The 22142-nt window shown below is 35.6% G+C and overlaps 1 protein-coding gene and 2 pseudogenes across 6 annotated transcripts; 1 reads left to right on the top strand and 2 right to left on the bottom strand.

Annotated features, from left to right (window-relative positions):
- Positions 1-558: 558 nt before the first annotated feature.
- On the top strand, positions 559-9388 carry LOC113753342. 6 transcript variants are annotated; one of them, XM_027297469.1, is made up of 11 exons: positions 559-874; positions 1215-1693; positions 3099-3219; positions 3941-4026; positions 5412-5829; positions 5922-6022; positions 7319-7385; positions 7503-7730; positions 7983-8444; positions 8657-8729; positions 9032-9388. In XM_027297469.1, exons 2-11 carry the CDS (start codon positions 1296-1298, stop codon positions 9262-9264), a joined length of 2187 nt encoding a protein of 728 aa, XP_027153270.1. In that variant the 5' UTR covers positions 559-874; positions 1215-1295; the 3' UTR covers positions 9265-9388. The 6 variants fall into 6 exon arrangements, with proteins under 6 accessions (XP_027153270.1, XP_027153271.1, XP_027153272.1 ...); XM_027297471.1 differs by lacking the exon at positions 559-874 and having other exon boundaries at positions 1563-1685; XM_027297470.1 differs by lacking the exon at positions 3099-3219 and having other exon boundaries at positions 559-1685.
- A 961-nt stretch (positions 9389-10349) lies between these two features.
- LOC113754021 lies at positions 10350-12872 on the bottom strand (annotated as a pseudogene).
- A 4559-nt stretch (positions 12873-17431) lies between these two features.
- LOC113752083 lies at positions 17432-21454 on the bottom strand (annotated as a pseudogene).
- Between the last annotated feature and the right edge of the window lie 688 nt (positions 21455-22142).

Below are 22142 nucleotides of genomic sequence, written 5' to 3'. Positions count from 1 at the left end.
ATTGGCACATTGAAGCTCAGGTAGCGTTGGATCTCCAAGAGTTTCAAAATTCAGTAAGCATCTTGAACAATATGATGGTGTCTGTTTTAGATGTCCAGTTAAAGAATTTGGTGTTTTTGGAGTTGTTTTGGAAATACACATTTACTGTTGCATTTGGAACGTGAAAAACAGTTTTTAAAAAACAGAAGCAAAAACAAGGAATCCAAACAGACCGTCAGAAATTAGCACTAACAACAGATGGAAGCTAAATCTAAAAGCTATTTACAATACTCTCTCTCTCTCTCTCTCTCTCTTTTATCCCATCTTTAATTGATTTGGGCTAATATTGTGCAAAAAAAAAAAAAAAAAAAAAAAGCCAAGAAGAGAGGCACTAGAGATTTTAGAAGTTGAGGGAAGGTAAATGAAATTGTCAAAAACTTCAGAGGAGACTTTTAAAATTATCCTAGGACAAAAATATCCAAAATACAAGACAAATTAGATTTTTTTTTAAAAAAATTCAAGTGATATTGTGAGAAATGGGAGGATTTTGCAATTATCCCTTTATTTTTCTTTGTTTGATTTGTACTGCATCAACCTTCAAACTAGATTGGGAAAATGTCCATCTCGGCATCTCCACTCTGGAGTAGTAAGGCTGCCTTTCATTCTTCTTTCCTCCCTCTCCTCTCCTCTCAGCTCCAAATTTCACCACCGCCCGTGCATTGCATATGATGAAAGCTTCCTCGTCTTCTTCGCCCTTTCATTCTTCCTTCTCCTTCTCTTGAATCCCTGCCACCCACTTGCTGCTGTTTAGTGAAGAAGAGTCTTCAAAGAGAGGATTTTGGTTTAAAGATTGATTTGTTATGGCTGTCTTCCTGTGCAATTGCTCATAAATTGGGTACGGGTAAATTTTTTTTTTGCTTTTTAATGTTTGTTTTTTTATACCCTAAAAGTCTCTGAAAATCATGGTGAAAGCCTGCGGACTGGTCGCTGAATGGAAGCTGAAGTTCTGTTGACTAGTCGGCCGGATCGACTCGGACTCAGCCGCGTCCTTGAAACGTGGATAGAAAGGAGGAGTTAATCTGTTCTACATTACAGTATATAATAACTTAGTCTTTTACATGGAATATGCTACAATCTCAAAATTGTATAAGAGAATCGATTCAAAGTGTCTTTGTTTCAGTTCAAAGCATTACTAACTAACTTTGAGTTATGGTGCTTTATATGGAAAACAACAGGCACTGGGACTTCAGCGTGGTTTACCAACAAAAATCAGTGGCCACAAGCGCCTCTAGATTTTAAACTGACAACTTTACTCCATGATCGAGGTTATCAGCAAGGCTCCAACCTCGATTCATTTAGCATTTACTCCCGATGTCAGTTTTGATTGCAAACTGAGGAACATAACTTGTGGTCTCAAATCCTGTCTGCAAAAGAGATGTGTTGCCTTGTGTTCCATCAGTGATAAACCAAAATGGAGTTCCAATGGTCATATGCCAAATGATGGTCATAGCAAATATAGAAACCATCATAAAAATTATAGTTCAGAGGAAGAGGAGGAGGAGGAGAGAAAAGTCCATTGTGAAGTTCAAGTGATATCATGGCGAGAACGTAGAATTAAGGCTGAGGTAGTAGTTAATGCAGATGTGGCTTCTGTTTGGGATGCCCTGACCGACTATGAACGGCTTGCTGATTTCGTTCCCAATCTTGTGAGTAGGTAAACTCATGCACACATTTTTTTCCTCTTCCAACTGATGGCAAACTTGAGTAATTTTATGCTTTTGGTGGTGCTGCTACTGGACTTTCCTGTCTATGATTTTTTTTTTTTTTTAACTTTCTTGGTTAAGGATACCACAATTTCTTCACTTCTGTAACTTGCTATCCTTAGAGAAGAGGAAAAGAAGTATCCTTTACTTGAAATATTCATGTGTAATTTATGAATGATCCATTGTCCAAAATCTTGGTTCTCTCATGTCCTGGGAGCTTGGAATGGTAATTGTTCTTAATACTAACTCTTGCTGTTGTCAAATATGCTTTTAAGATCCAGAATGTATTTGTATCTATACCTCTGTTGTTGTAGATTCACAAATACAAAGAACTTGGCTTCTAATTGAAGAATAACTGGAAATTAGGCTTGTTTCTATTGTTTCAGAAAAGGTGTGATTCATAAAAACTTAAATGCTTTGGAATGCATGAAATACACAATGTAAAGTTAATGACGGTACCTCATTTTTTTCGTCTCAGAATATGGGATATGAGTGTGGGACTATTTGTATGCACAGAATTTCGTTTTGAAATCTTTCATCTCTAGAATATTAAGATGATTCTGACTTAGTAGTACAAGTTGCCAGCAATGGACCATTTAGTACTGATTGAAGTGTAAAGTTGAGCTAGTGCATGATACATGGATGCAATAATGGAAGGTCATGCCATATCAGGAAAAGAAAAATGGTAGACAGCAACCTTGTTCATAATATTCCATGAAAATCTTACCAGAATTAGTTTGGGATTATGTGGAAGTGTAGGAGAGAAAGGGTTCCAATCAATCCTAGCATGTGTTCATTTCATATGTCCTAATGATTTCTAGCATGGGTCATATTACAGATGTCCTTTTAAGCTCTAATGATTTCATTGTACTATGGTTGTTCTAGAATCTATAAATGGAGACACAGTGTAATTAGAGTTACTTCCTTACACAATATTGCGTTAAAAAGCTTCACTTGGATGAAGTTTTTGCAGGAATCAGATATGCATTATGATAATGTTTTAGATATGTCACTTGTTGCCCTTATGACAATGTTTTAGATATGTCACTGGTTGCCCTTAAATATTCCATCACCGTAAGCATTAGAAGCTTCCTCTGGTTCTTGTCATTTAACTAAAAATTGCAGTTCTTTGCTCTTTCAACCTCTGTAAATTTGTACCTTTATACTCCATCAACATTTTCTAGTGGGTCATATTCAAATTTATTTTCATTTTCTATAACATCACTTTCAAGTCTTTTGGGAATTAATGGATATGCTAATTTCAATCACGTTACAGTATGCTTCATGTGCTACTAGTTTTCTATAAACATGATTGTAGTAGTTAATTGGTTCTTTTTATTCATAACCATTTGTCAGCATGAGACTTCCTTGTCCACATCCCGGACGTATTTGGTTGGAGCAGAGAGGCTTGCAACGAGCTCTTTATTGGCACATAGAAGCTCGGGTTGTGTTGGATCTCCAAGAGTTTCAAACTTCAGTGAGCATCTTGAACAGTATGATGGTGTCTGTTTTAGATGTCCAGTTAAAGATTCAGAAAGTTGTGCTAAGAACAGATGGAAACTAGCTCTGAAAACTCTCTCCGATCATAGATTTGCCTTACGTTACTTGATATGCCCATAATTGTATTTGTCAGGCTGCTATTTGAGCTGCAAATTGCTTTTGCATCTGTTACATAGAAACTTTCTTCAAGTGAAGAACATTTAACTATTGAACTTTGATAAAGATATGAGTAGGGTAAGGGCGAATATATACATCAACGCTTTAAGGTAACTGGTGCAGTTCTTTGAGCATGGTGCCTGAGGGATCTTGAAAAACATTTTGCCCATTCAAGGAGCTCCATGATATTAATTATGATGTATTAGATTATAGAGCTGTCCTATCCTTCTACAGTCCGTCATTTTGTTACTGATATTGTGCAGGAGAAATTCTAATAACAAAAGAGTTACTATCATATCCATCTTCGTTTCCTGACAAGCAATGCTGCTAAGAAACTAGATTCGTTTAGACCTTCCCTTAGTTGAGAAGTTAAAAGAAAGGCATGGGCAGAACTGGTATTTCCACTATTTTTTAGGGCAAAGAAGATTTTTCCAAGCGTTACTGTACTTGTCCATTCTGATAGAGTAGGTAGCAGTAACAAGGCATTCTTATGTGATAACTTTATCTCAGTTTTTAACTATTTGCAAATGACATTTATTCAGGCAAATGACCATGAACTCCAGTTTTCCATGGTTGATGGTGATTTCAAGAAGTTTGAAGGAAAATGGTCTGTCAAATCTGGTAAAAGGTAAATTCTGGTGTAACATATTGCATCTCCTTCCTGGTGATGTGTGTTTCTGAGGATGATTAACGACTCATGTATCATTTGTTCTTAACATTTTTGGCAATCCATGCTGGTTATGCATCTCATTGGCAAACATGTACCTCAAAACTGTACTAAATAATTGAATAATGAAGCTTAGCTTAGTGGCGTGAATGACTATTCTCATATTCACTCTAACAAAATGGTGCAAAAGATAGAAACTGAATGAAGGAACATAAAGTCAAATGAACTTCTCGTAGGCAAGGTTTATCCATTCCCCCCCCCCCCCCATACCCCAAAAAAAAAAAACTTTGTAATATATTTAACACCAAGGTGGTCTTTCCCCAAAAATCATTAAATAATATCATAATTATGAATGAATCCCATGATACTGTTGCATGAATGTAGCCTCTTCTTTTAGTTTTGGAGCCTTTATTCAACGAAAATGATATTGTTTACCTTTACATAGCATTGGTAAACATCTTTAGTGACAGAGACAAACATGCGTTGGAATTTTGGTCATCCTCTAGATCTTGCTTGCAGTGTAATCATATTTACTTCCTTTCTTGCTTCCTTTTTGAAAATTTGCCTCACATTCTTCTTTTCTGCAGTTGCAAGATGATGGTGGCTCGATTAAAATATAAGTGTTATTGATCCAAATCTTCCTTTTTTACCATGAGTGTCGCATGACAAACCTTTGACATCACATAATATTGTGTGCTGTATTAACAGTTTGAACTTCATGACCGATGATCACATCTTTAAAGCGTTCAGCTAATAATTGTTTCAACTTTATGCACATCTATTATTGTTGTCATATATCTTAAACTTGTGTCTTAATCTTCTTATGTAGAGACAGATACATCATATTTACAGGTTTTTTATTTTTTATTTTTTGTGACGACTCTTTCATATACCATTATAAGAAACTGATAAATAAAAGCGATTACCATAAGGACTAGCCTTTATTTTCAATATGAGAGATGATACCTTTATCAGAAGATTGGCAGATTGTCTACTGATCATAGAAAGAATGACAAAATTCTTTCTTTGCTCTTCAATTATGCTACAGTTGGATCACTCAGTAATATGAGGTCCTGTTTTGCATGGCTAAATTTATGTATGATACTGACAATGGTAAATCATCAATGACTTTGTCACTTAGGATAGGGAAAATGTAACTCCTCAAATTACTTAGTACCTAGTCAGAATAGGGAAGCAACTGGTACACTTTAACTAAATAGTTTATTTAGATAAGCTTCAAGCAAATGATGTGTCTAAAGGTGATCAGCTCCTCTTTTAGTCACACAAATGATGCAGACAATTTTTTTTTTTTTAGTTTATAATATCGTCTCTTGTGGACTTTGCAGGTTCTCAAAAACTACTTTGAGTTATGAGCTAAATGTCATACCAACATTCAACTTCCCTGCAATTTTCTTGGAGAGAATAATCAGCTCAGATCTTCCTGTAAATCTTCAAGCCATGGCTTGCAGAGCTGAAAGTACTTTCAAGAACAGCCAGAATTCATTGACTGATGAAGCTCCTCCAGTTACAACATTAGCAGACTCCTTTACTTCCACAAGTTCAGATGTCAGTGGTGTTGCATCAGACAAGAATGATTTTCCCACTGGAGAATTAAAAGAAAAATTACTCAAGGCTACCTTGAGCCCCTTATCTCCCGCAAAAAGTGAGTTAAGCAGTAATTGGGGAGTATTTGGGAAAGTATGCAAGCTTGATAAGCCATGTATGGTAGATGAAGTTCATCTTCGAAGATTTGACGGCCTTTTGGTAACTGATGACTCTTCAGGAAACCTTGCATTTACCTGTGAAAGCCATGTCTGAGAAAGCTGTCTAACCCATCATTTGGTCTTCTTGTGAAGGAAAATGGAGGTGTTCACCGTTGTGTTATTGCTAGCATAACCGTAAAAGCTCCAGTGCCTGAAGTTTGGAATATTTTGACTGAGTATGAGAGACTTCCTGAGTAAGTAACGAAGGCTTTCATTTCAGACCTCTGAATCCTGGAGAATAATAGGGAAACTAATATGTTTCGTGGATGTCCTTTTCAGTAACCTGAAATCATTGTCCACATTCTAATTGATCTTAAACCATCTTCAACTGGATCATCATGTGATAAGTACATTTTCTCTGTAAATGGAGCGCTATTCATTCTTGCACGAATTGAATTTATTGAAAGCTTCAGATTTGCAATACATATAAAATCAATTGTCCACTGAGGATGATAAGAATAATCTCCTTATGTTTCAAGGCCCACAGCAACAAGAAGAAAATATGCTAAACCTTGGCACGAGTAGAAATTTAGGCAAGAGAAACTGCCGTCTTGAAAGAAATTGAACTTGCTGCATTGCACGGTCTCTAGATTTAAATTTTGTCTCTTGGTCCTCTCTTTCCACCCCATATTAAAACAGAAGTTGAATTAAGATCATTGTTGGAAAGTTTATGATAATTTACAGTTTCAAGCACAGGCTACAGAATCTGACAACCTTGAGAAAATCATTAGCTTAAAATGTTCTAATTAACAATAAAAAATGGGGTATTCTGAATACTTTGCATGGTCTAGGTATTTTTAGAAATATGAATCTAGAAGGATATGGTTTCCCTTGGAATGTTATTTAGCTTAATGAAACAGAGAATACAACTCATAGCAATATCTCTTTCTTTTTCTCATCCTTGTTTTTGTTCTTTCGAGATCAAGGAGTCATGAAATGCTTAGCTATCTATTATAATAGTATAACGAACTGAAAAAGTTCATATCTACAAGGAGTTAAGGTTGTAGGCTTTCTAATAAAAAGGTTGGATCATTGGGTATGAGAAGGTCAGCAAAAGAGGTTGGATCATTCTGAGTTAAAGCCCTGATGCTTTTTAGCTGGAACCATGATGCTTAGCCTGAGCAATTGATTATTCTGTATTAAATTATAAAACAACAGCCCCTGTTGCTTTTGAACAATTAATCTCATTTAGCTATCAAGCTAGAGTGGAGGAATGAGGAAATTCATGTGTCTCTGCATGCAGTGAGAGAGAGAGAGAGAGAGAGAGAGAGAGAGAGAGTGAGTATGTGTGTGTGTGTGTGTATGAATGACAATAGGAGTAGTAATGGAATAAAGATTGACATATTAGAGGATAATAAAAAGAGAGGAATTTTTTTTATGTTTCCTCTGAACGACATCTTCTATGTACACGCTGTACATAGAATAAAGTTTTTACATTCTGGATCCAGCATAAATGAAACTTTCTCTTTACTTTCTTTTAACTAGTGCAGGATAGTTCCAAACTTAGCCATCAGCAAGATTCTGTCACGCGAGAACAATAAAGTTCGCATTCTTCAGGTACAAACTGCTGTTTTCATACTAACAATTGATGGTGATATATCAATTGATGCTGTTTCCCTTTAGAAATGTCCATGTTTGTCTCATATGTACAATCTTATTGCTGTGCTTTTTCAGGAGGGATGCAAGGGTTTGCTATACATGGTACTTCATGCACGTGTTATACTTGACTTGTGTGAAGTACTTGAACAAGAGATTAGCTTTAAGCAGGTTGAAGGCGATTTTGATTCATTCAGGGGGAAATGGAGTCTAGAGCAATTAGGGAATCATCACACACTGTTGAAATACACTGTGGAGTCAAAAATGCGCAAGAATTCATTTCTTTCTGAAGCTATCATGGAAGAGGTTTGTCTCCATTGCTGTTTATTACAAGAATATAGTGTTTTCCTTGTCGAATTACGTCACTTTAATGTGCATTGATGTATACGTATACATATATGTGATGGCATATATAATTTTTTCAGTTGAAAGTCCTTTTCACAAAAGATGAAATTCCAGGAAATGATTCTGTTAATCTTCATAATTATATCTGCTGTGACATTAGAATCCATCAAATTGATTATCAATCATCCTTGCCAAAATTTTATGGACTTGTAGGTGATATATGAAGATCTCCCTTCAAATTTATGTGCAATTCGAGATTATATTGAGACAAAGGTTGCTGAAAACACTTCCAAGGCATTTGACTATTCAGCTTACACAAATGAGCTTTTTGCTTCATCTTCCAACGAGAATTCTGCCAGTTATGATGAGCCGGCTAATCAAAATTTGAGTTCCACTGCTTCAGATTCATCTAGACAGAGACCTAAAGTTCCAGGATTGCAGAGAGACATTGAAGTTCTCAAATCTGAACTCTTCACTTTTATAGCTGAACATGGACAAGAAGGCTTTATGCCCATGAGAAAGCAACTTCGGAGGCATGGAAGGGTGGACATTGAGAAGGCAATCACGCGCATGGGAGGATTCAGAAGAATAGCTGCCTTGATGAATCTCTCTCTTGCATACAAACACCGCAAGCCAAAAGGTTATTGGGACAACCTTGAGAATTTGCAAGAAGAGGTTAGTTATTAGTTATTGAAAATCTGAGTCAATGAGAAAATCATGCAGCTAGCTTCCCCCCCCAACCAAAAACAAAAAAAAAACTAAAGATTGCTAAGCCTATGACAGAATCGAAATTAAAGGGTTAGCATTCTAGACCTCGACATACTTACAACAGTGTGCTTGACTTCTCTATTGAAATCTTTGTGCTGGACTAATGTCTAATTCTACAGATAAGTTGGTTCCAAAAGAGTTGGAGAATGGACCCATCATTCATGCCCAGCAGAAAAGCTTTTGAGCAAGCAGGTGCAGAAAATACATTTCATCTTGTTTTCTTGTCATTTCAGTGATGATGTTTTAGAATTTACTTATAACCAGAAAAAGACTCAACTTTTGCACTAGCTGGTCCAGCTTGTCTTATGCATAAAAAGTTTCACAAAATCTTATTGGTAATCCTTTTATACGCATGAAATGAAGTCTAGATATGCTAGAGTGATTTTGATGTGGATGCATAATTTGAACATAACATCATCAGAACATGTATATGTCTAAATTGTTTTTCAGCAAGTACGCGCCTTTAAATATCTTAATCAACATATACTTTTCAGGTCGCTTTGATATTGCACGTGCATTGGAGAAATGGGGAGGTCTTCATGAAGTTTCACGTCTTCTTTCACTTAAGGTGAGGCATCCTAACAGGCAGGCAAGCTTAGCAAAAGAAAGAAAAATGGAAGTTTTGGCGCCTAACGAAGACCAGGCACCATCTAAGCCTTATGTCTCGCAAAACACTCAGAAGTGGCTGACAAAAGTGAAGGAATTTGACATAAATTGGGTGGAATGATGCCTGTATCTGTTGTTCTCGATAATTATGTATTTGCTGTAAATTAATCAAAAATTTCGGTATTAAGGAAGAGTAAGATTATGTATAGACCATGTTCCAATTATAATCAGAATATTATTTTGCATTTTGTGGCCATTGAAAAGAATTAAGTATTTATTTATTTTTTCATTATCATCAATGAACATAATATCCCAATGTCATTCATTAGAAACCAGCCCAATCCTTTCTGAGCAAATTCTTCTATTTCAACTGCTGTACCAGTTCTAAGTGAAGGAGTTTTCAAGAGATTAATTTCCTTTATATATGATGAACGATGGTGTGTGAGAATTCATAATGGATCCAAGATCTGGATCAGCCCCACTAGATGTTACAGCATTAAGATCACTTCTAATCTCCCAATGTGTTAAACAGGGAAAAAAAATTCAGAACTTCCTTCTCTCTTACCCAAGATTTGTTGCAGAAACTGATAAAGAACTTTGGCAACGAGTAAAGTGGCTAAAGATTGTATAGTGCGGCTGGATTTCTGTGGAATATTAATGTGGGGCATATAGTCTCTAAACAGAATCAAAAAGAAATATGAAAGCTAAGGATCTAGTCCAGAATGTGAAATAGAGGCATAATTGTGAAGCCATAAAATCAATACTAGCATTTGAAAAACAAACAAAAAAAATATTGCTCAACTTATTGCCAATGCAGTCTCCACATTTATGTAACTTGGAAATCAACATTTTTGGCAAGGTGCAGCGTAGGCTCCTGAATTACAAGCATTCGAACCATATTATCCGTAAATTAGCTTCTTGAGGCCAAGAGATGATGTTTAGTAATTTCAAAAAACATCACTAAACCTTCCTGGGATACTTTTCTTCGCTACTTTTGAATGAAATGTGAGATCAAATAGGCTCCAAAATGTAATAACATAGATCTTGTCATCTATAGAGTTTCTTATCAATTATTGACATTGGAAACTAACAAATAAACAAGCCTCCACCAATCTAGTATACAACATAGTGACCAATGTATATTACACTTCCATGAACCAAACATAAGTCAGTTTCTAACAAATAACTTAGCTGGCATCTATTTCTAGCTACTCCCATCAAGAGCTGGCAAGCAATCGAACAAGACTTCAGCAGCAGTGTCTAGTTCCTGCTCTGATATTAACTAATGGAGGGGCAAGCCTAACAACATTGCCTTTCCCTGCAGTGAGTATGAGAAGACCAGATTGTTGACATGCATCAACAAGTGGTGAGGCAGATATATCCCGCTCTATGCCAATAATAAGCCCTAAACCTAGTAATTCTTTCACGTGTGGATTTCCCCCTAGTTTCTTAACTAACAGTTCTTTAAAATATTTGCCTTTCTTCACAATACTGGCCAAAAACCCAGGTTTCGAGATTTTATCCAGTACGGCAATTGCAGCACTGCAAACAAGGGGATTGCTAGAAAAGGAGCTACCATGATCTCCAAAATTGATGCTGCCAACAACCCTTTCAGGTGTCAGCACAGCCCCACTTGGTAGATCACCAGCAAGAGGTCTGGCAAGAATCATCATATCTGGATATATGTCATAAGCTTCATGAGCCCAAAGATAACCAGCCCTACTTAGGCCACATTGAACCTATAGGATAGAGAGAGCATTAGGAGTCCCTCTTGGTAAACAACACATTAAACAGATAGTAGTATAAGGGATACCATGGAGTAATCAAACAAGTACATTCAGATTTGATGTTTAGCATCCTTGTCTTTCAAACATTTCAGGATTAATTTACCATGTAAAAGGTTTAATGCAATAAGCATCCAATTGTAGTAATTGAGAATTTGCCCTAAGAACTACATTGGATGGAGGAGCTCAGTAGATTCATGAGCTGAGGAGCCTTTTTTTCTGATTTCAACACAAGGAGTATTCCATCACATCATCTTTCTCAATCTTAAATCCCATGTTTTGACTGTCTGATAGACCTAGCATTAATGTCAGTGGCAACAATTGTTAAGCAATTCCTTTAATGAAAATCCAAGATGTGAAATCAAAAAGAAAAACATGAAACAGCCACCAAGAGTTAGCTGCAGGATGGGATACCCGAATAGCACCTAGGCACACTTTCCCTGTGCTTCTAGAAAACCTATTATGCAACAAAAAAATGGGGATATGCGATATGGCTCTTGTGCCTCACTTAGTACTCAGTGTTCCTTGTGCCCAATTGCTGTCTTAATAAAAAATGCTATAATTTCCTGAGACACAGTAACTTACCTCATCAAAAACAAGAAGCGCCCCAGCACCATCCAGGCTGTGCACAGTGCCTCCAAAAACTCCTTTGTGGCACTGTATATACCACCTTCACCCTGGATAGGTTCTACAAAAACAGCTGCAATCTTGCCACTACTTATCAGCTTTGTTGGTGCTTGGATATCACTGTATTCCAGAAAGCTGACTCCAGGCATCACTGGTTCAAAAGGAATTCTGTAATGCTTCTTGCTTGTTAAAGCAAGAGCTCCCATAGTCCTCCCGTGGAAGCAATTGCTGAAGGCAATGAACTCCTCAGGTGGTTGTTTTTCGCTGGGGTGCAAAGATCTCTGAAATTTCCTTGCAAATTTTATTGCAGCTTCATTTGCTTCCATACCAGAGTTCGTAAAGAATACATGATCAGCTAATGAGCTAGCAACCAAATGCTTGGCAAGTTCAACCTGAAAATTCCACAATACTTTAATAACATTTATCTTGCACACAGAAAAACTGAGAGTGAAATGTAGAACACCGATTTAGTCTTTCTAGGAAATTCTTACATTGAATAGTTAACTGAACAGCCATCCATCATACCATCCATAGTTTCCCAAACAAATCAAATTTGCTAGTCCAGAAAGTCCTAAAGCACAGACAACTAACATAATTCACATGCTTTTAAGACCAAAATACTACAATATACTACTATCTCTTTCCTCGCCTAGAATCCACAGCAGTTTCAAACCTGAAACAGATTTCAAATTCAATTAACAGACCTTCAAAATCATAAAAAACATATATTCCATATCACTCACTTGTAATTAAAAGAAATCCATTTGCTCAGATGATACCAATTATTGATTGAATTGTTAAATAAACAAAAACAAGAGGCAGAAAAATAATTTAAAAAAAATAAGAAAACTTTGCCTGTGGAACAGAGCAATATATGTTGCTGACATGGGTGAGGGTCTTAGCTTGGTGAGTAAGCGCCTGCAGCCAATCAGGATCACCATGGCCAAAGGCATTTACAGCAATCCCAGAGCTCAAATGCAAATACCCTCGACCATGAATATCGTACAACTTACAACCTTTGCCGCTGGAGAGCACAACAAGGGCTCTAGCATACGTTCCCATCAAACCCTTTTCTCCTCCTCCATTATCTCTTTAGCCCTTTGAGCATTTTGTCCTAAGGCTGGCGGCCTGGATGAGACAGAATCTGGTGCCCGGACGTCCACATTCAGGCAAGCTAATGGGGACAGAACTTGACGGTTTTGGGAGTTTGAATAAAGTGAATGGCGGAAATTAATTGGGTTTATGGAGAAGAGATGAATGGAGCTGCTCATGGTTTTGATTTAGGGTTTTGAAATGAGTGGAATGGCTATAGAGATCGGGATTTAAAGGTTCGTTTGGGAGTGGATGATTTGGAGAGAAAAGAAGGGGAAAGAAGAGAAAGTGAACATTTCCTCCGTTTGTTAGTTTTTATTAGGAAAGAAAAGAAAAGAAATGAAAGGATTTAAGAGAATAAATAGTAAGTAAAAATTTTCCTCCCAAATTGGAGAGAAACGGAGAGAAAGTTGAAGGAAACTTATGAAAATTTTTTAAAATACCTATTTTATTCTTAAAAATATTTTGAACAAATATTTAATAACTTTTATATCCAAAATCATTCCACTAATTCTCAAAATTTCCAAACAACACAACAATCCCTTTCCCTCTCTTCTCTTCTCTCATAACTTAGGGTTCGTTTGGGAGTTGATGATTTGGAGAGAAAAGAAGGGAAAATAAGAGAAAGTGAACATTTCCTTCGTTTGTTAGTTTTTATTAGGAAAGAAAAGAAGAGAAATGGAAGGATTTAAAAGGATAAATAGTAAGTAAAAGTTTTCCTCCCAAATTGGAGAGAAATGGAGAGAAAGTTGGAGGAAACTTATGAAAATTTTTTAAAATATCTATTTTATCCTTAAAAATGTTTTAAACAAATATTTAATAATTTTTATATCCAAAATCATTCCACTAATTCTCAAAACTCCCAAATAACACAACAATCCCTTCCCTTCTCTTCTCTTCTCTCATAACTTAGGGTTCGATTGGCAGTGGATGATTTGGAGAGAAAAGAAGGGGAAAGAAGAGAAAGTGAACATTTCCTTCGTTTGTTAGTTTTTATTAGGAAAGAAAAGAAGAGAAGTGGAAGAATTTAAGAGGATAAATAGTAAGTAAAAGTTTTCCTCCCAAATTGGAGAGAAAGTTAGAGGAAACTTATGAAAATTTTTTAAAATACCTATTTTATCCTTAAAAATGTTTTGAACAAATATTTAATAACTTTTATATCCAAAATCATTCCACTAATTCTCAAAACTCCCAAATAACACAACAATCCCTTCCCTTCTCTTCTCTTCTCTCATAACTTAGGATTCGTTTGGGAGTGGATGATTTGGAGAGAAAAGAAGGGGAAAGAAGAGAAAGTGAACATTTCCTTCGTTTGTTAGTTTTTATTAGGAAAGAAAAGAAGAGAAATGGAAGGATTTAAGAGGATAAATAGTAAGTAAAAGTTTTCCTCCCAAATTGGAGAGAAATGGAGAGAAAGTTGGAGGAAACTTATGAAAATTTTTTAAAATACCTATTTTATCCTTAAAAATATTTTGAACAAATATTTAATAACTTTTATATCCAAAATCATTCCACTAATTCTCAAAACTCCCAAACAACACAACAATCCCTTCCCTTCTCTTCTTTTCTCTTCTCTCGTAACTTAGGGTTCATTTGGGAATGGATGATTTGGAGAAAAAAGAAGGGGAAAGAAGAGAAAGTGAACATTTCCTTCGTTTGTTAGTTTTTATTAGGAAAGAAAAGAAGAGAAATGGAAGGATTTAAGAGGATAAATAGTAAGTAAAAGTTTTCCTCCCAAATTGGAGAGAAATGGAGAGAAAATTTGAGGAAGCTTATGAAAATTTTTTAAAATACCTATTTTATCCTTAAAAATGTTTTGAACAAATATTTAATAACTTTTATATCCAAAATCATTCCACTAATTCTCAAAACTCCTAAACAACACAACAATTCCTTCCCTTCTCTTCTTTTCTCTCATAACTTAAGTTTTCCCTTCTTCTCTTTTCTATCCTAAACTCCCAAACTTAGCCTAAGTCAAGAAGCAGGGAGGAAGAGGGAAGAGAAGAATGGTCGAGGGCGGGGGCTGGGAAACGTTCATTTTGCGGCAGACGGAAATGAAAGGGATGCATTACTTAGCCTGCTGTGTAAATCAGCCTAATTCGTTAACTTGCCGTGTAAACGAAACTAAATAAACCGAACGCCATATTGTTTAATTTGGTTTAATTATTTTGACAAAAAAGTTAACTTGTTCACTTCTCAAATCGTGCTTCAACAAATTTTTATTGAGTTGAAATCGAGTGAACTTTGAATGTTAACTTTTTATATGTATATTTCATTTTTATTCTTATCAAATTCAATTCAAGTTTTTGAATAGTTTAAACTTTATATATATATATATATATATTTCATTTTTATTCTTTTTAGATCCAATTCAAACAAAACTTGAAAGTTTATCAAACATAAATTATTGTTCGAATTTAATTTAATTAACTAGCAAACCATACTTGAATGAGCTCTTATTGAATCGAACTTGATTTAAGTATCGAATAGTTTGGTTCGTCTTTCAATTTTTTGTTAACTAGTCAAAAAATAAATACTAAAAATAGATAACACTGGTCAAAGGGTTCTTAATTTGGTGTAAATTTTATAGAAAGGTAATGGGTTAAAGCCTCAAGTCAATAAATGGCAACGCATTTAAATTGGAAATTTCATGTAAAAAAATTACCTTAACAATTATTAAATGGCAACACATTTGTGGTTACACTCAAAAGCCAAATTACCTTTACTTCAAAACTCTTCCTATTAACATGCGTTTTCTTATAAATTTTGCTTCTAACATGTGTTCGTTATTCTTGCAATCTTTTTTAGTTCTTGGAATATGCATTTGTTAACTGCAATAAGGGATTTTTTTTTTTTTTTTGTATTCCTAGTCAAGTTTGTTGATGAAAACATTAGTAAATATGTGTATAAAAAAGGTACTATTTTCATGAACAGGTAGTTGTTTTGCTGTGATTTGGCACTTGTTCCGCATGTATATGGTTGTACAAGCTTTCTCATTATTAGTAACTAGGAGGCATAAAACGCGCGTTGCGCGTTGGAATAAATATAAAATATGCCCCCTTAAACATGTGGATTCATGGAACAAAAATGTTTGTTCGTTAATAATTTGTGTACACAGTTAAGCATAAATATACATGAATAAGTAGATGGCAAAATCATTTCACAAAAATAGTATGAATATTTATTTAGATTTATAGAGGTACTGTTAGGATTTAAAGTTAATACTTTTTTAGTAAAAATTTGGTGAATTCTTCTCCTATCTTACTCTATTACTCATTTAGCACGAGAATAAAGTTCAGCATTTTTCATGAAGTGCAGAAGCATAGGATGTGATGATTTGAATATATCGTACTTCATAAGAGAGAAAAAGTACTGTCAAGATATAGAACTACTTTTGTTGGAACTTGCGAAATTCTTCTTTTATCTCGCTCCATTTTTTGTTTAACATTAGAATCAAGTTTACTATTTTTCATGAAGTGTAGAAACATAGAGTGTGACCACAAGTATATATTATACTTCACAGGACAAAAAGGAAAATACTAAGCTAAATTTGAAGGTATTTTCATTATATATAGCAATATTGATCCAATTGTGATTATAGTAGCTTGAAAAAAAAAAAGTGATTGAATTCTCATATTAGTTGACTATGAGTTAACTGAGTTAAACAATGAAATTAAAACGATATGGGTACAGTTTTTGAATTCCTCTTTAGTTGAATTGGATAACAATAAAAGAGTTCTAAAATTGTGCAATATAAAGGAATATCTCGCTAACGCAAAGAGTTCTAAGATTGTTGAACTATTTTCAGATCTTTCCGTAATTCATTGATGGTGGCATAATCCTTTACTAATAGCCATTTCTCTCCTACTAATAAACTAGAAAATATCGTGATTTATGAATTTCCTTTGTTGCTTTGTATTTGCAGGACTGGACTGGGAAGTAGTTCAAGGCATTGGCTTCACCCATAAAGGCTGCTCTTTTTGATAAGGCCCTTTTTGATAAACTATCCTGTTGTTGCCGCCATGACAACTTCTGAGAAGAATACTCGCCAGGGGTCATCTCTTCTAGATAAAATGCTAGCTGAAGACAAATATGAGACCAAGGATCTCAAGTCTCCTAAAGAATATTTATTCTTGATAAACTATAAAGGTTATTATCCACCAAACATTCTTATTTCATGAATCTATGTTTAATTGGGCATGTTTTTTATTCATTCCAATGCGCATCGGTTTATGCCTCCTAGTAATAATGCATTCATCAATCATATTCCAGATGCTCATTAAACAAAGGAAAATGGAAGCCCCATATAAAACTCTCCAATTTCAGAGTCGGGACCTAAAGTTTGCAACAAATTCAATCAAAACATCAACTAAATCAATTATGGTTCATACACTTCCTGAGAGTCACAACATTACAACATCTTTAAGTTACAATTTTTGGCCTATCTCTTCTACTTGAAGTTGCTGTGAGTTAGCCTGGAACTCTGTCATTTGTACATGATTGTATGAGGACTTTACTTTTGAAAAAAAAAATCATAAGAAGGAGGGTCCTATTTTACATCTGACTGCTTCAGAAGCCCAGTCAACTTTGACTACTTCTGCAACAACATGGAGTGTAAGGAGGAGCTACATAAGACAAAGCTCTTTTTTAATGGTTGTATTTCCAAAAAGAAAGCACACGGACACCAGAATTTGATTATCATCAATGAATGATATAGGACCTGCTGCCTTTCCTCCAATACTACCAGCAGTACAACATCATTGAAACTCCAAGCTCTACATACGTCTAAAATGATATCCCTGCTAACTTATCAACTCCCGCGTGGAAATGAAGGCCAGAACCAATCTGCTCTGAGGTGGGACATACCTAGCAAAAAGTATTTGGACCTAAAACCTGCAAGTCAAAGTAAATCACGTATAAATGCCTAGAAAGCTAAGACCATATCTCGGTGAGCATGTTGTACCATGATATCTACAGTATTAGTTAGTAAACTTCTATGCACAAAAAGTCTAATTTGATCAGCCAAATGAAGTGCCTACTCTAGGCTCTCTTATTTGCTACTAAGAACAAGAGAAGAGAGAAACGACTTACTGATATCATATTCTCATAAGCACCAAGATCATATGGATGTGAATACAGATAACCTCCTTTTTCAGCAAGCCACATAGCTCTCACACCTTCATGGTACTGTACGGTAAAAAAGGTAGGAAGTGGTCATCAGACTTGATCAGATGCTAGATAGATGAAAAAAAATTACTATCACCACCAATGCAAACCTCTATTGTGGTCTTGTTTTGCAGAATAAGATAAACATGCCAAAACATAAAGATGGTCAGCGCAAGAGTCAATGGCACCAGCAGGAGCCCTGAAATGACCTGAAGGCTAAAATGTTCAAGTTGAATGCAAGGGTATGAAAAATTATAACTTGTTGAAATATAGATACAGGAAGAAGTTACATATGTAGCTCTAAAAAAGCATTCATGTTGCTCTTCATCTGTTGTAGAATCAACAGTTTCCTACCGCAAAGCAAAACTTGAAATAATAAAGAGCAACTAAAGAGATTTAGAAGACTTGGTGAAGAGAAAAGGAGGAGAGGGTATGAACAACAAAATCCGCATTCAAATTAAGGCATGTTTGACTATAGGCCACAATAATTAAATGTCAACTAATAGGTAAATAAAATGAAACACGAGCACAAAATAGAAAAATAAGAATCTTTTACTGAACTGAAAGATATATATTGACATACCAGGGAGTATATGCATGAAACAATGGCGTAAATGACAAAGATGAAAAAATTCTTATAGTTTGCATAGCCGACACAATTATTCAACCACACGCAATGGTGATCCTTAAATTCAAGAGGTAGCACTTTAAGGCAATATCCAAGACATTCAAGAAAAGGCATAAAGAGTAAATAGACCAGGCATACCATTTGCAACACACATCGGTTACATACACAGTAATGATGTGCACGTGGAGGTTTATAGAGGGTACACTTCTGGCAGTATCTCAAATCCCCACCCCAGCAAAAGAGTTAGTTAGAAAAATAAGTAGATCTTAGTTCAATTAATGGAAAAAATACCCTAAGAAATAAAAGGAAAAAAAAGAACGATTTTCTGTTTTCTTTCTTTTTCAGGTAAAATCAGAAAAAAAAAATTCCAACGAAATGAAATAATTAGGAAAAAAAAGTGGAGAAAATCAGAAAAAAAATCCCAACAAAATGAAATAATTAGGAAAAAAAGTGGAGAAAACCACGCATACCTCACTCTACTACTTTAGCTTGAAGATCTGGAGTTGAAGCTTTTCATATGATCTATTGTACTTCAATGTCAAAAGAGAAAGTCCCAATGGTGATACTGGAGTATGCGAAAGAGAGAAAGTCATGTGACATCAATATGTACTCCTCCACAACCTTTTAAGCATTACAAAATTAGCAAACAAGAGGTGCTGTATGGTGAGATCACAAACTCACCACAGATAACCCAAGGTTAGAAAAGTAGAAATCAAGCATACTTGGAGTCAATAATGAAGAATAGAAACCAAAAAAGTGAACTGACCACAACAGCCAGATGAAAAACGACACCATGGCCACCAGATAATCAATTATTTCAGTTTAACAGTTATGTAATTCAAAGTAGCTCATATGAACAAAACATTCACAAAAGTCTGGACTTTCTGAAAGAGAACAGATGTTGAGGCCCTAGGATCCAGAGGTCCCGGGTCAAATTCCCCTTCCCCTATCCTGCTTCCTAAATTTCAACCCTCCCCTGGAGAAGAAAAAAAGAAAAGAAGAAAAAGAAACAGAACATAAAATTCCTCTTTTTACACAGGTATGCTGCTGCCAGTCCACAAATAATGATCAGCTCAATAGTCCAAAACCAATGCTTGTAAGGAAGCCCTTAACCACCAAACCCAGTTCGTACCCCACAATCCTCGATGCTAATCCAATATGGAAAAACCCCAACAGTTCGAGAAAATATCACATTAGTAATATCCCATAATTTTTTCAACATTTATAACACAGAAAAGAAGATTTAGATTAAGAAAAACAAAAGCACTGACACTGGCATAGACTGCAAGCAAATGCCAGGTAACAAAGCAACAAAATTAGAGATTATTTTAATTTACGGCCACACTGCTGCAAATTTTAACTGACAGTCAACTAAAGGAAAAAAAAAAGGAAACCGAATTATCACATCAATCATCAAAGACAGCCTTTTTTTCCAAGTTAATTTTACCTAAATATTTGCACTGGAATATAAACAATGAAAAAACTGAGATATTATGCAAACATATACTACTCTGGTATGTCAAAGCACAAGTGTATGATAACAAAAACAACATCAGAAGCAGCAAATGCAGTGATTCCAATGCTCTACTCTGTGTAATGTTCAACTACAGAATGTCAAATATGAATTATGTTTCTAACTCCATACGGACAAGTTTACTCACAGTAGTGGCTATCTTGTCTTTTGAAACAAGGTCATCATCCACTAAACTCTGGACAACATCTTTCACCAGTCTTTCTTGGGAGCCAATTACTCCAGCTCCTTGAGTCAAAACTCATGAGAAAAATTCAGAATCCAAGAGGTAGAAAAAAGAAAAAGAACAATGTCAATTCATAAAGGAACTTTATAAGAAAAAATAAATAAATTGAACACATAAAACCAATGCTCTAAAAAAAAAGAGGAGGAAAAAAGTACCTCTTGCTTGACAGTGGCATGATCTAAAAGAATCCATCTTTCTTTTTGGGATTACTGCTGCTACTAATATAGCTATTAGGATTGTTACAGGCAAACCTACAATAGTAAAGGTTAAGCACTCAATTTATAAAAATCACCAATAATAAATAAAGGGCACTAAATGAAAATGATTAGATGGTCCATACAAATTTAGAAAAATAAGTAGATCTTAGTTCAATTAATGGAAAAAAACCCTAAGAAATAAAAGGAAAAAAAACGATTTTTTGTTTTCTTTCTTTTTCAGGTAAAATCAGAAAAAAAAATTCCAACGAAATGAAATAATTAGGAAAAAAAGTGGAGAAAACCACACATACCTCACTCTACTACTTTAGCTTGAAGATCTGGAGTTGAAGCTTTTCTTTCAGATCATCTCAAAGAGGGCAAAAAAAAGGAGGACATATTGGTTAAAAATTGGAAAAAAAAAAGTGGAGAAAATCAGAAAAAAAAAATCCCAACGAAATGAAATAATTAGGAAAAAAAGTGGAGAAAACCATGCATACCTCACTCTACTACTTTAGCTTGAAGATCTGGAGTTGAAGCTTTTCTTTCAGATCATCTCGAAGAGGGCAAAAAAAAAGGAGGACATATTGGTTAAAAATTAGAAAAAAAATAGAAACGAAAATAAACAGGCAAATTTAAGGAGTTACCTTCTACCACCACTACTCCTCCACGGCACCACCATATAATTAGCTCTCCTTTTTCTCCTCCGGCACCAATAAGCGCAGAGGCAGCAGAGGCCTAGCTCCATCAAAATCAACAATCTACGTGAACAATCTACTGTTGCCACCAGCAGTAGTGAAACTGCAGCACCGCGTGAGTAATCTGTTGGTGTTGGGATGGATTTAGCTTCTAAGGATGAGGATAAAGGTGAGGCGAAGGAGAGAAGGGGAGAAGAGAGAAAGCGGCGGCAGCAGAGGAAATTTACGAAAACGCTAGAGAGGAAGTATATGCAGACGTCTGGCGCATCGCGCAGAAAAAAAAAAGGCTGGTGACTCACATGCTTGGCACGTGAGAGGACGACGAAAACCATCCAGGTCATCAGAGCTCTTCGGCTCTTCAACATATAAGACTAACAGCCGAAGGATGGTTACTGTTCATAAGCTTTTCGTCGTCCTCACGTGCCGAAGGAAGGTCCTCGCGTGCTACTGTATTATTATTTTTCGTCTCGGCTCTTCTCGTCGTCTCGTCTCATCTCATTAATGCACCCACGTGCTTTTCCATTTTTTTTTTCCCTCCTCCGTCTGCTCTGGTTCTTTCTTAATATCTTCCCTTTCACCTCTTTTTCATCTCATCTCATCAATGCACCCGCATGCTTTTCCATTTTTTTATTATTACACGATGGATTTTATCCTTTGGATTTATGGCCTCCGTCCTTTACCTGAGATTTCTTCTCTTCTACCTAGCAATTGGAGGTATCTCATTAATGCACCCACGTGCTTTTCCATTTTTTTTTCCCTCCTCCGTCTGCTCTGGTTCTTTCTTAATATCTTCCCTTTCACCTCTTTTCATCTCATCTCATCGATGCACCCGCATGCTTTTCCATTTTTTCGTCCTCCGTCTGCTGTGGTTATGAATGAGTGTGCTGAGAATCTTTTTCTTATTAATTGGAGTAAGGCGTACTACACAATGGATTTTATCCTTTGGATTTATGGCCTCCGTCCTTTACCTGAGATTTCTTCTCTTCTACCCAGCAATTGGAGGTACGATTCCTTGTTCTCCTTCCTATCTCAGTTTTTGGCTCTTCCTTTTAA

The sequence above is a fragment of the Coffea eugenioides genome, chromosome 11 (assembly GCF_003713205.1).
Source record: "Coffea eugenioides isolate CCC68of chromosome 11, Ceug_1.0, whole genome shotgun sequence".
NCBI lineage: Eukaryota > Viridiplantae > Streptophyta > Magnoliopsida > Gentianales > Rubiaceae > Coffea > Coffea eugenioides.
This window is presented reverse-complemented; position numbering and strand designations above follow the sequence as displayed.